Raw genomic sequence first — 13425 nt, 5'->3', positions numbered from 1 at the left:
GATTGAATATTATTGGTCAAATTCCACAAATCGTGTGCCCTGTTTTTACAAATTCCATACAGTTTCCATTGGCAGTTGCAAACGATTATACTAGGTAGACTATTTAGTAATGAAAAATGTCTCTCTCATTTCACTTCTTTTACTTTTGAAGGACTTTGAGGGAATCACTTGGATATTCTAGTTTCTTAGGTACACATTGTTGCAGAGTGATTCTTGAACACTTCGTTTTTATTTGCAGTATAGAACATGCAGATTTTGCAATCCTGTCTTAAGAGCTACAGGTTAAAACAATAGCCTACACTTATCTACTGGGGCCACTAGGTGGTGCACACATATGTCAGTGAAGTGTAGGTTAAATGGGCTTGTCACTAAGTTAGATTTAATTCATCAACACAGGAGTGGCACAGACTGTAGGAGCTGTAGGAGTCAAGGAGAGACAGTGATCCCGTGGGTGGGAATAAAAGAAGGAAGGTCTCCCAGAGGAGGTGGATAGACAGTATTGCTGTCTGCAGAGATGGTGGGAGCAAAATCATAAAGACAAAAAACCCCAAATCTGTGGCAGAGGGAAAGTCCTGGAAAGGAAGGGGCAGGCTTAGTTTCCATGCTGATTAATTCCTACCTAACAAAGTCATTGCAGAGGGAATAATGGAAGAATTGAATCACTTGAACTAGATGACATCAAACATTCCTTCCAGGCCTTTGTGCTGCACACTGGAGATATAGGGATGAAATGACATAGTCTTGTCCTCGAGTAAGGACCTTGTGAGAAACAGAGAAGGAAACAGATCATTAAGACAGAGCAAGATACAAAAGATACATTTTACAAGATGCCTTGGAAGAACAAAGTGTGAAATATTCATTCTGCTCTAAGGAAAGGAGAGAAGGGGATTAGGTTTGGGAGTTGACACGCAGAGAAGACCTCCTGGAGGTCGTGAGAAGTGAGAGAGGACAGCATGAGCAAAGGCATGGGGGTTTGAAAGGATAACGTGGATGCCAGGAATAGTTCAGGTGAGTTTAGCAAATGTATGAGGGCTACTCTGTGCCGTGGACTGATTAATAGATGTTCCAGGCCCTTATAGAGGCTCCTCAACTAGTAAGGAAGACACGCTGCACTGAAAATTGTAATGTGAAAGGACAGCTTAACATCTGGTCCCTTTTAGATTCTGACTCTGTCCTTGGACCCCCCAGTGTCCTGCCTACAGGGATTCTCTGGGAACTCTTTCACCAGAAGAGGGCGCCCACAGACACAGTACCTGGTTGCATTTGATTCACAGAGTCACTAAAGGTATTTCAGTCCCACTCATTTTAGAGGTGTAAAGTTTGAGGCCAGAGACATATAGTAGGTTATACAAAGCCACACAGAGGAGCCGGGACACAAGCCCAGGTCTGTCTGACCCCTGTCAGGTTTTCTTCCCTTCTTCCTCTACTGGATCCTGGACGCAGAGTCACCATTTAGAGATAGCTCTTAATTAGGAAATAGACCCTTTTGAAGTAAATAGATCTCTTTTACCAACTGCAGTCATCACCAAGTCATGCTCATGGAAGAATAGAAGGACACAATGTATTCTTTCCTCATGCATGAGGAAAGTGCCAAGCCACACAGGTGGGCCTTGGCAAAGGCAGCTTGAGCCAATTGGAGTATTGGCCTGGTTCTGTGTTTGGGAAGGAAGGCGATCTGGCTCCAGCATTCCTTCTAGCCCCCGTGTGTGGCCGTGTGTTTCATTTCAGCAGCGAGGATGTGTGTTCATAATGTAGGTCAGTGACATCTTGGAATTGCATTGTTTGCTTGAAAATGTCAACTGGAATGAGTTATGAACTGGCAGGACAACAGAGATGTGTGATTGAGAAGGCTCTGAAAGGATACAGCTTGGTTTTAGGCCCATGAGAAGTCATTGAAGCATGGAGTAGCGAGATCTTAAAGACGTTTTGACTGGGACAGATCCAAGTTAAATGGAAGAGGAGGGGGACCACAAGGACGAGGAGATTTGACACCAGGTTTTATGAAAAAAGGGCAAAGGAACTAGGAATATTTAGCCGGGAGAGAAGACGACACAGATCTTCAGATCTCCAAACTTGTCATGGTCTGAGGCAGCTAGAAACAGTGATAATGTCATAAGGAAGCAGCTTTTAACCCTGCTCAAAGTAGAGCTATCCAACTGATAAGAAGTAGTGAGTTCTCCCTCAAGAGAAGGAATAACACAGATGCAGTTCATCCAACTGGTGGGAACGTTGCAGAGGGGATTCCTGTCCTGGTGGCAATTCAGCCTCAATGACCTTTGAGCTCTAAGTATCTGTAATTCTATGAAAAGGGAAAAGACAACTTTTATAAGCCAAGAGTCAATGGTCTATCCTAGTAACAAAACATCAACACAAAATAGCTCTTCTTAGTGAGCACCTATTACGTACTAGGCATCATGCTAAGTGATTTATGTGCATTATATTTTGGGCTTTCAAGCCAGGATTAGAACTGATTGAATTCTAATCCTGGTCCTGCCATTTAATGAAGATGTGGTCTTGGGCAGATAATTTCTCCTCTCTGAATCTCATGTCCTCTCCTGTACAATACCAACCCTTTTGGATTGCCAAGAGTATGAAAAGAAATGACATATCAAAGCACCTGGTACTGTGCCTGGCCTATAGTTGGTACTCAGAAAATGTTGCTGCCTTCCCCTTTCTGCTTCAGCAGAATTTCAGGAAGCCATTCTTGGAGAGAGGCAAGATAAAGAAGGAAATGTAGGTGAGATGAAATATGGCAAAGGATCCACTAGATGAAATACCAGGTAATCAGAAGCTCCCGCAATGTGTAATCTGGAGCAGTGGTTCTCAAAATGGAGTTTGTTTGAATTCCCTTTAAGAAAAAAATTACAGGTTTCCAGTTCTGTTTATGGAAAATCAAGTGAGGAAAGAGAAAGAGGTTGACTGGGGCTTAAGGAATCCTGACTTGGGTCTTTAAGAGAGTTGCTCACAACTGCCCCACCCCCAGCCTCCAATACCCACTTCTCTACCTCCAGGTTCCCATGACATCCAATCTAGGACAGAGCTTCCCCATAAGTATGGTGTGACAGGGGGCAAGTCTGCTGAGATATTGATCACCTCAGCCCTTGGGGGTACCCAAGGCCAGTTGCCTCCAAACACAAGCAGCCTCATCCATATGGCCTAGTGTACCTGAGAAATATTATTTTCCATGAATGTTGTGTAGTACAAAGAGATGAGGGTTCAGTTAGAGAAAGAATGGTTTGATCATCAATAATTGAAAATATCATAGCGTTGTTGGACAGATTCAAGAAATTTACCAGCCCAGGAGTATCTTGGTTAGAAAGGAGTATCAGGAGGGTAACAGTGACTTAAGGACCCAAGGGAAAGAGGGTTGCCAAGATATTAGACACTTAACCAGTGCAGCCAGTGTGAGCAAAGAGAAATTTAAGGCCATCTGGTAGAGAGGAATGAGCCCATGGCTGGGAGTCTGGAAAGGGACTTTCTTTGTAGCTGTAGGAGAGCCACATTCCTCTCAGGCCCTCATTTTCCCTAAGTATAATATATATTTGACTGGAACCTCTGTGGCCCTCTCAGCTCTGACCATCCAAGGACAAACAAAAAGGCCATCCATGTCCCTTTGTCTCCAGGGTGCAAGCCCTCTCTGCAGAACTGTGGGTGAGCACCACTTTCTCCACGAGGTATCCTGCTCTGTTTATCTGAACAGCCCCTTTGCACGTCCACCCTGACCTGCTAAGCACAAGTTTGGCTCTGGCTTGAATCAGTGCTCTCACAATGTGTTTCTTTTGCAGCAACAGCGGCAGCTTGACCTCCTGACAATAACCAGCCCCGGTGAGTAGGTGCGGCTGTTCTATTTTGGCTTTTTCCTTATGTCCCAGAGCGATGCCCGGTTGCCTATGCAAATGCAATTCCTGCTGGCCCCCGTTGACTCACTGAAAGAACAGCAGAACTCCTGCACCATGACCCACCCTTCTCCCCCATCTTCTGCCCCATGGGCAGTTCCTTTTCTCCCTCCCAGCTCTGTGTTGCCTCCTCTTTTTTTTTTTTTTTGTGAGGAAGATCAGCCCTGAGCTAACATCCATGCCAATCCTCCTCTTTTTGCTGAGGAAGACCAGCTCTGAGCTAACATCTATTGCCAATCCTCCTCCTTTTTTTTTTTTTTTCCCTCCTTTTTCTCTCCAAAGCCCCAGTAGATAGTTGTATGTCATAGTTGCACATCCTTCTAGTTGCTGTATGTGGGACGCGGCCTCAGCATGGCCAGAGAAGCGGTGCGTCGGTGCGCACCCGGGGATCCGAACCCGGGCCGCCAGTAGCGGAGCACACGCACTCAACCGCTAAGCCACGGGGCCAGCCCCTGTTGCCTCCTCTTGACTCTGCAGATAGCAGGGCTGATGCTCTGATCTTGCTGCATATTCCAGGGCCAAGTTCTCCCCAAATCACTTGGTGGACTCAAGTGTCATGGAAATGTCCTGGTCTCTTGAGAAATAAGTTTTAAAATCATGGGGAATGGGGAAGCTGCCTGGTGAGTGGGATGGAATGAAGGGAGGGTGGCTCATGAGGAAGGGCCAGTCTGGGGAAGTGACCAGATTTGGTCTTCCATGCTGAGGGGCAGGATGACTCTTGTCGCTCACCTCTAGGGGAAGGACAAGTCCCCCAGCAAAGCTGTGGCCCTGGGATTGAAAGGTCCTTTCTTTCCCCTAGGCCTGGCATCTAGCCTAGAAGCAGCTTGAACAGTTTAGTTTTGCCAGAAAGGCATTTTATTTTGGTTTGGGAACTTGAGGCAAAACTGGCCAACAAGAGATGCTGCTCTCTCTTGGAATCCATGGGGATGATGATGCCAGCAGGGTTAGTGAGCACTCAAGAGTGGGTGTGGAGGTTCATCTTCATTCATTGGTGATATTCAAAATATTTAACAGCCCTGGTGACCCCCTGCTGTGCTAGGTGTTAACACTTTGGTTACTGGACTGTGAGGAGATGGCATCCTGGGGAAGGGGCTAGTGTGCCAGAGGGGTCACATGGCAGGGTTGGGGGGCTCTAGGAGTGGCTAATTACCAATAAATAAGGAGGTATTTCAATATTTAGTAACCAGTATGGCTGTGCCATGTCATCCCTGCCTTCCACCAAGCCTGTCATGCTGTATCTGGGGGCCGGGTGGCTCACATACAAGGAGATTGAGAAATTGTCCTCTGCAGGCACTATTCTAGCACAAAGATTGGTCATCAGTCCACGTAACTGAGGTATAAGACAGTGACTGCAAGTGGAAGTTGGATCCACCGAGTTCAGGTCACCTTACTGTATTCCACCTGATAGAGCTCTTGGAACTTGGGACTTTAGAAGAACAAAGATGAACAATTTGAAAATGTTTAATCTATTTCATAGAATGAGCTATGTTTAACATACATATGATTGATATATATATATAGAAATTCCAAATCATGGGCTAACATAAGTAAAGTGGCTCAGTCGTGTGACCTACCAATCCCTCCCCACAAAGGTGTTGTTGGTGAAGGATTATCTTTGTCCTGTCCTGTTCACTTGCTCTCCTTTGTGAATGTGTCCTGTTCTACTCCACATATGCTGACCCAGATTGCCTGCTTTCACATCCCAGTCTCATCTGGTCACCCCCTGATATGATGCTGATGTACGATTTGGAGAGAGTTCTTGATCTGTGTTCAGTTGCTTTAGAAGGAAACTTGCAGACTCTGTTAACTGCAGTTCTTTTGTGCCAGCTTCTTCTGTTCCTAATTGCTACTGCACAAATTCAAGTAGAGTAGTTGTGGCTCTCAGTGCACTCCTTTTGCACAACTGTGGAATTGCAAAATGTTAAGTGCTGGTTTATAATTTTCCCTACTTTTAGATGAGAAAAGAATATCTTCTGAGCCAAAGCTTTCCAAAAAGTGTGTTGTGGCACACTGATGTACTGCAAGTAGGCTGCACTTATATGATATTTTGAGGTATACACTATGAGATATTGATCCACTCAGCTCTCAGGGGCACAGGTAGGACCTGGGAATTCAGAAGCCTTAGAAATCTGTGTTATCTTCTTTAAACTCTTAATTTATTTATTGTGAATAATTTTGAATATACAGAAAAGAGTAGAGATATAATGAATAGTTGTTTACTGCTCCCCCCACCACCACCAAACACCTTGGCTCTATCATATCATGCCACAGAGTCCCTTATTTAAAAAAATTTATAGATCTAGTTGAGACTTCTCTGTACTCCTACCTGGCTGTATCTCTCTCCCTTCAGCCTATAGGTAAGCACTGTAATAATTTCAATATTTTTCCATATCTATGAATCCAAAAATATAACTGGTGTAACTGGTATTGTTTTACAAATTCCTATAAATGATGTCACACTATAAATGTCCTTCTGTGACTTTTCTTCTACTCATTATTATATTGTAGAGATTCATTTATGTAGATACATGTAGCTCTGGTTTATTCATTTTAACTGCCATATGATATTCCACATATGATTGTGTCAATTTCTTTATCCATTTTATTGATCATAATTTAGGTTATTTCCAGGTTTTTTTGCAATTGTAAACAATCCTGCAAAAAGCATTTTTGTGCATGTCTCCTTGTCATAAGTATGAGAATTTCTTTATAAACCAATGTTACTGCAATAAACAAAAAATTAAAAAAAAAAAGAATTTCTCTGGGGCAAATAGGTAGGAGACGAATTACTTATTATATGCATCTTCAAATTTACTACATAATGGCTAATTGTTTTCTAAAGTAGTTAAACAAATTTACACTTCCAACAGCAAAGTATGGGTTTTCATTTCCCTGAATCCTCAACACTTGGAATTGTCAGATTTAGAAATTTTTACCAGTTATCATGATAAACATGAAATGGTATCCCATTGTTTTTATAATATGTGTTTCCCTGATTGCTGGTGGGATCGAGTATCTTTTTATATGTTTATTGACCACTTTGGTTTCTTCTTCTCTGAAGTGACTTTTCATAACCTTTGTCCATTTTTTTATTGGATTGTTTCTTTTTATTGATTTGTAGTTTTTTATTATTCTGAATATCAATACTTTGTCACTTATATGCATTGCAAATATCTTCTCCCAGACGATGGCTTGTGTTTTTTGATTTATGATGTATTTCGATTTATGGAAGGATTTTTATTTTATTGTAGTTGAATTTGTTAATCTTCTTGCTTTATGAACTTTGCTTTTGTGATTTATTTAAGAAACCCTTCCCTACCTGGATATTATATTCTCCTGTATTCTAAAAATTGTCAAGTTTTATGTCACACTTGGGTCTTTATCTCATTTAGGACTGATCTCCGTTTATGATGAGTTAGGGATTTAATTTTTTTTTGTTTACACATGGGTAACCCATTATCTCATACATTAACACCATACAACAACTAGTCCATCCTTTGTCTCACTTATTAGCAATTACACATCTGTCTTATATCAGTTTTCCTATAATCTTTTTCTGAGGTCTCTGTACTGTTCCGCTGGTCTACCATCTTACTCTGCAGTAACTCCACTCTGTCTTATTTCTAATAGGTCTTAATTTTAATATTGTCTTCATAATTGGTAGGGAGGTATCCTTCTCCTTTCCCATTTATGGTCATCTTTTGAAAGCACAGTTATCTTTTTTTTTAATAAAATCTAATAATCTCTGTATCGTGGCAGGTGAATTTAACCTATTCATATTTATTATGAGTACTGATTTATTTGGACATAGTTCTACCACCATATTTGTGCTTTCTGTTTACCATTCATTTTCCTTTTTTTTTTTCCTTTTGCCCTGCCTTTTTTGGGATTGTATTTTATGTATTACCTGCTTTTTTACCCATCTGCAGGTTTGGATGCTATTGATTTTATTTCTAACCTTAACTGGTAACCCTTTGGATATATACTCGACCATACGTTTTCTTACAAAGTCTACAGTTATTCAAAATTTCTATTATAATTTCAGCCACAAAAAGAGCCTTAACAAGCTTTAACTGCCTATTGAACACTGCCCTGTCAACACCTAGTTATTAGACTTTTAAGTTAAACTTTTGCAAAAAAGAAAAACAACGATGATGATGTTGATGAGAATGATGAGGATGATGAGGATGATAATGTTGATGATTAAGGGCTAACTGACTTTTCCTACACAGCTTTTCAGTTTTTGTGTCCTCCTATTTATTGTATCCCAAGATTTTTATATGTTACCTTACTAAAGTGAATCCTTTAATAGCTATTTTAATGAGAGTTCATGGGCAACCCTCTTAATCTATATATGTCCTTATTTTGACTTCTCTCTGGAATGAGAGCTTGGGTAGGTATAAATTCTAGTTTGAGGAAGACTCTCCTTTGTACTTTTAGAATTTTTTTGATTGTTTTCTGACATCCATAGTTGCTGATGAGAGTCTGCCATTATTTAATCGTTTTTTGTAACTTATCTTTTCTTGGGTAAGTTTCAGGATTGTTTTTAATCTCATTGTTCTGCTTTTTCACTTTGATGTGTCTAGGTGTGACTTTATTTCTATTTACCCTTCTTGGTACTCTGAGTATACTTTCCACCTGAGAATCTAGGTCTTTCTTTAATTCTGAGAAATTATTGGCAAATTATCTTTTCATATATTGCTTTTCCTCCATTCCTTTGATTCTCTTCTTTAAGAATTTCTGTTAGACGAATGTTGGATTCTCTCAAATGTCCTTTTATGGTTCTTAACTGATTTTTCATAATTTTTATTATTTTATCTTACTGCACTGATTCTGAGTTCCCCACAAGTAGCTTGCATTCATAAATTTACTTTTTGACCATGTCTAGTCTAGATATTTTTTTCCGTCTTTTTCAATATTTCAATGACTATATATTTTTAATTTCCAAGATTTCTAATTTTGTTCTTCTCCACCTGTTCTTGTTTTATTTCTGCCTATTCTGTTTCATAATTTCTTATTCTGTTTTAATGTCTTCATTTGTTTCTTTGAACATCCTCAATATGCTTATTTTAAAATCTTTAACTGTTCTATAAAATAAGTTTCATCTGGAGTGAATTCAAGTTATAATTGTTAGTTTTGTTTAGTATCATTTTTAGCGTTCAATTTCTTCATGCACTTTGAAATTTTAATTTGTAAGATCACTTTGAGAAGGAAGTTTTCTGATTCTCTCTCCCCATCCCTGGTGCCCCCAAACTCCCACTGTGCTCACATCTCCCTGTACAGTGGTGTTTGCAGTTGACTCTACCCACATCTTCAGTTGAAGACCTGATAAATATTGGGGATATGACAGATCCAGTGATAAAAAGTCAGCAGGATAGCTTGGCATTGCTTCTGATTCCTGCTTCTATATTCCTCACCTCTCTAGGCCTACAACTCACAGGAGCCCAGAAAGTTCTGCAGCAGCCTTTTTTTCTAGACTCCTTTCATGACATCCATAGTTTCATGACATCCCCACTCTAAGTCCTTGCTCCAAACAGAAGATCTTGTCTCTGATCCTCATCTCCTATAGAGCACTTTTAATCTCTATTATCCCATAGGAAGCAGACTTTCAGTTGCTACTCCCTGCTTCTATACCAGATCTCAGCAAGCAAGCAGCCTCAGGAGCACTTACCCTTTTGCATTTCTGTACATTTCAGCTTCGTGGAGATATTTCTCTCACAATGGAGCCCATTATATATTTTCATTTCTTTTTTCATATATTATCCAATATTACTATTTGATAGGAATGAATGGGCTTATTGAAGCATGGATTTATTTAGTCATTTGACCCATAAGTCCAACTATGGATGGTGGTTTATAATAAAGTGGTTTATTTGGGAGGTGATTCCAGAGACTTTGGTAGGGGGGTAGGGGAAGTGATACAGGAAAGGGGGAAAAGCTAAGAAAGGTTCGTTATCAAGCAAGCTACCACTGAGGGCAACTGGGACTTAATCCTACTTGGGAACCCTGGGAGTCAGCGTGGGAAGTAAGCCTCAGAGTTATCCCTCTGAGAGGCGTGGGAGTGAGGGTGGGGGTGTTAATTCCCTGACATTTCCTGTCTGCCCAGTGTATGGACATAGCAGATTCCAGTGGCCAGAGAAAGCCCTCAGGAGAGATTTGCAGGTGTTGACAATTGGAAGTCATTCAACATGTGCAGAAATAATAAGTGCCAAGAGAATATGTGAGATTGCGGGAAGGTATTGATAGCACCTGCCATATGGATCGTCATGGCAAAGGGAAAAAGGAGAGGTGGTGAGCCATGTCCCTGCTCTTAATTTTAGAAGGGGTCACTTCTGCCCAAATTTCCTTCGTCAAAACAAGTCAGATGGCCACTCCTAAATTCAACAGAGTAGAGATGTAGAATCTTCCCACAGGGAAGGGCAAGGCCTTGAGGAGAACTAGAATATTTGGTGATGATTAATATACTTAATCACACTTCTAGAAAGATTTTTATATTCCCACCAGGTTAAAAGTGCTGGTCATAGCTTTTTTTAAATAACAGCTTTATTGAGATATAATTCACGTCATAAAAATTCATCCTTTAAAGTGCACCATTTAGTGGTTTTCAGTACATTCACAGAGTTGTGCAACCATCACCACTAATTCTGGAATATTATCATCTCCCCAAAAAGAAACTCTAAACCCATTAGCAGTCACTCCCCATTTCTGCCTTTCCCCAGGCCCTGGCAACCACTAATCTACTTTCTGTCCCTATGGATTTGCCTATTCTGGACATTTCATATAAAGAGAATTATATAATATATGGTCTTTCATGACTGGCTTTTTTCACTTAGCATAATGTTTTCAAGGTTCATCCATACTGTGGCAAGTATCAGTACTCCATTCCTTTTTATTGCCAAATAATATTCTATTGTATGGATATATCACAATTTGTTTATCCATTTGTCTATTGATGGACATTTTTGGTTGTTTACATTTTTTGGCTATTGTAAATAATGCTGCTATGGACATTTGTGTTCAAGTTTTTTATGTGGATGTATGTTTTTAATTCTCTTGGATATAAACCTAGGAACAGAATTGCTGGGTCATATGGTAATGTAATGTTAAGATAAACAGTTTGAGAAACTACCAAACTGTTTTCCAAAGTAGCTGTAACATTTTACATTCTCATCAGCAATGTAGGGGGCTTCCAATTTCCCCACATCCTCTCTAACACTTGTTATTGTCTGACTTTTGATTATAGCCAGACTAGTGGATGTAAAAGTCGTATGTCATAGTAGTTTTTATTTGCATTTTCCTAATGACTAATAATATTGAACATATTTTCATATGCTTATTGGCCATTTGTATATCTTCTTTGGAAAAATGGTTAGTCAAATTATTTTCCCTTACCCATTTTTAATTGCTATATTTGTCTTTTTATTGTTGAGTTATAAGAGTTTTTAAATATATATTCTGGTTACAAAATCTTTTATCAGATATATGATTTGCAAATATTTTCCCTGTTCTGTGGGTTGTCTTTTCACTTACTTGATGTCCTTTGAAGCAAAAAAGTTTTTAATTTTGATGAAGTTTAATTTATCTATTTTCCTTTCGTTGCTTATACTTTTGGTATCATATCTAAGAAAACGTTGCCTAACCCAAGGTCACAAAGATGTGCTCCCATGAGTTAATTTTTTTAATGTGATGTGAGGTAGGAGTCCTACTTACCTCTTTTGCACTTGGCTGTCCAGTTTTCCTAGCACCATTTGTTGAAAAGATTGCTCTTTCCCATTGATTTATCTTGGCACCCTTGTCAAATGGTCTAGACTTTTTGATGTTCTAGACTAAAAGGATAGCATATAGGAAGTATCCAAATACTGGCACTCAGGGCCAGAGCTGTGTTAGGCACTTTCCATATATTTTTCACATAATTCTACTCGCTGTCCCATAAGACAGAATCATCTTTCTTGATTTACAGATGAGAAACCAAAGTGCTGCACGATTAGGAGAATTGCCCACATGAACATAGTTAATAAGTGATGGAGTCGGGATTCAAATCTAGATCTGTCTTATTCTAAATCCTCTGCCTTTTCCACTGTTACATATAAATATCACTTCATTTGTGATATTGGCCCACGGAGTCTTCTTTCCCGGACAGAATTCAAGCTGACCCACTCTGCTGGGTATCAATAAGGAAAGCCTAGAATGGCAGAGATATCATGATCACTGGGGCTTTTCTACTAACTAAGTTGTGTCCTGAAGAGACAGTTGATTTCCTAAGATATCATAGACGCCTCTGAAAAAAATCCCAGCTAGATTTGTTCCTGAGTGCAAATATTCACAAAGTTTCTTATCCTCTCTTACCCTTGTTAAAACAATACTATGTTAAATTGTGATAGACTGAGCCTGCTGACCACTACATAACAACTTTGGGCTTTGTCTCCAATTAAAGTGCCCCATAAACCCTGTAAACTCGGCCCTTCTGCAGACTAAAGGCGCAAGAGAGGCCAAACTAGCCATTGTTACCTGCCTCATGGCCATTTTTAGAGCCAGCGCAGCCTGTGAAGCCAGTTCAGAGTGGCCAGGACCAAGAGTGCAGCCAAGCCAGAGGACTCCTGGCCTCATAGCCAGAAAGCTAGCAGCACAGTGGATGTGCAAAGAAAAGTTGGTTCAAAAACTGCATACATATCATTTAAACAACGTTAAGAGATCTTTAGAGAAGAAAAATAAATTACTCCTAGTCCCATAGCCTTAGCACAATACAAAACCTAATTCTATTTATACATTTTTCCCTTTTAGTTCTTGTCTATATGCAGAAACATATTTACATAATTGCAATCACAGTAAGTTTTTCTATACATCTTTTTTCACTTAATGTTATTTCATAAACAATCTTCATGTTGCTATGTAGTTTACATACTTACCATCTTTTTATAATAACTTTCTCTATTAAAAAATTGCACATGCCCATGGTGCAAATTTTGAAAAACACAGAGAAGTTATGAAGATGAAAATATTAGTTATCTCCCAGAGGCAATCACTGTTTAATATTTTAACACATTTACTTCTTTGCCTTTTTTCTATGCATGTGTAATTTTGTTTTACATAGTTGAGATCATATAGAATATAGAATTTTATCCTGATTTTTCACTTAAGCTTACAACAACTAATCTTAATCTTTCCCATGTCAACGATGTTGGATATTTAACTTGGTTCTAGTTTCTTGATCTTAAGAACAATTTATCAACCTTTGTGTATATATTTTGGTCTACATTTTAGGTTATTGTCTTAGATTACTAGGGATGGAATTACTAGATCCATGAGCATTTTATGAGCATTTTAAAGGCATACTTATTTTTGAAAGCTCTAGTATCTTCCATCTTTTATATGTAGCCTGGTTTAGAAAAATGCATGTCCTACTGTTGTGCATTTGTGTTATTTCCAGATGTTTTTCTCTTATAAATAACTCTATCATAAAATTATTTGTGATAAAGGTAGCACTCTCTTCTTTTGCAGAAAACTTCTTTTGATAAGTTTTTTATACTGG

The 13425-nt window shown here is 39.4% G+C and overlaps 1 protein-coding gene across 1 annotated transcript in view; it reads left to right on the top strand.

Moving 5' to 3' along the window:
• The window catches only part of BEND5 (BEN domain containing 5), a 1066878-nt gene that overhangs the window by 939724 nt on the left and 113729 nt on the right, over positions 1 to 13425 (top strand). Inside the window, exon 6 of the mRNA XM_058552360.1 lies at positions 3786 to 3825. Coding sequence (XP_058408343.1) covers positions 3786 to 3825 — 40 coding nt within the window. The remainder of the gene's footprint in view (positions 1 to 3785; positions 3826 to 13425) is intronic.

The sequence above is a fragment of the Diceros bicornis genome, chromosome 13 (assembly GCF_020826845.1).
Source record: "Diceros bicornis minor isolate mBicDic1 chromosome 13, mDicBic1.mat.cur, whole genome shotgun sequence".
NCBI classification, from domain to species: Eukaryota; Metazoa; Chordata; class Mammalia; order Perissodactyla; family Rhinocerotidae; genus Diceros; species Diceros bicornis.
Note: the sequence above shows the minus strand (reverse complement) of the source record. Positions and strands in the feature narration are given on the sequence as shown.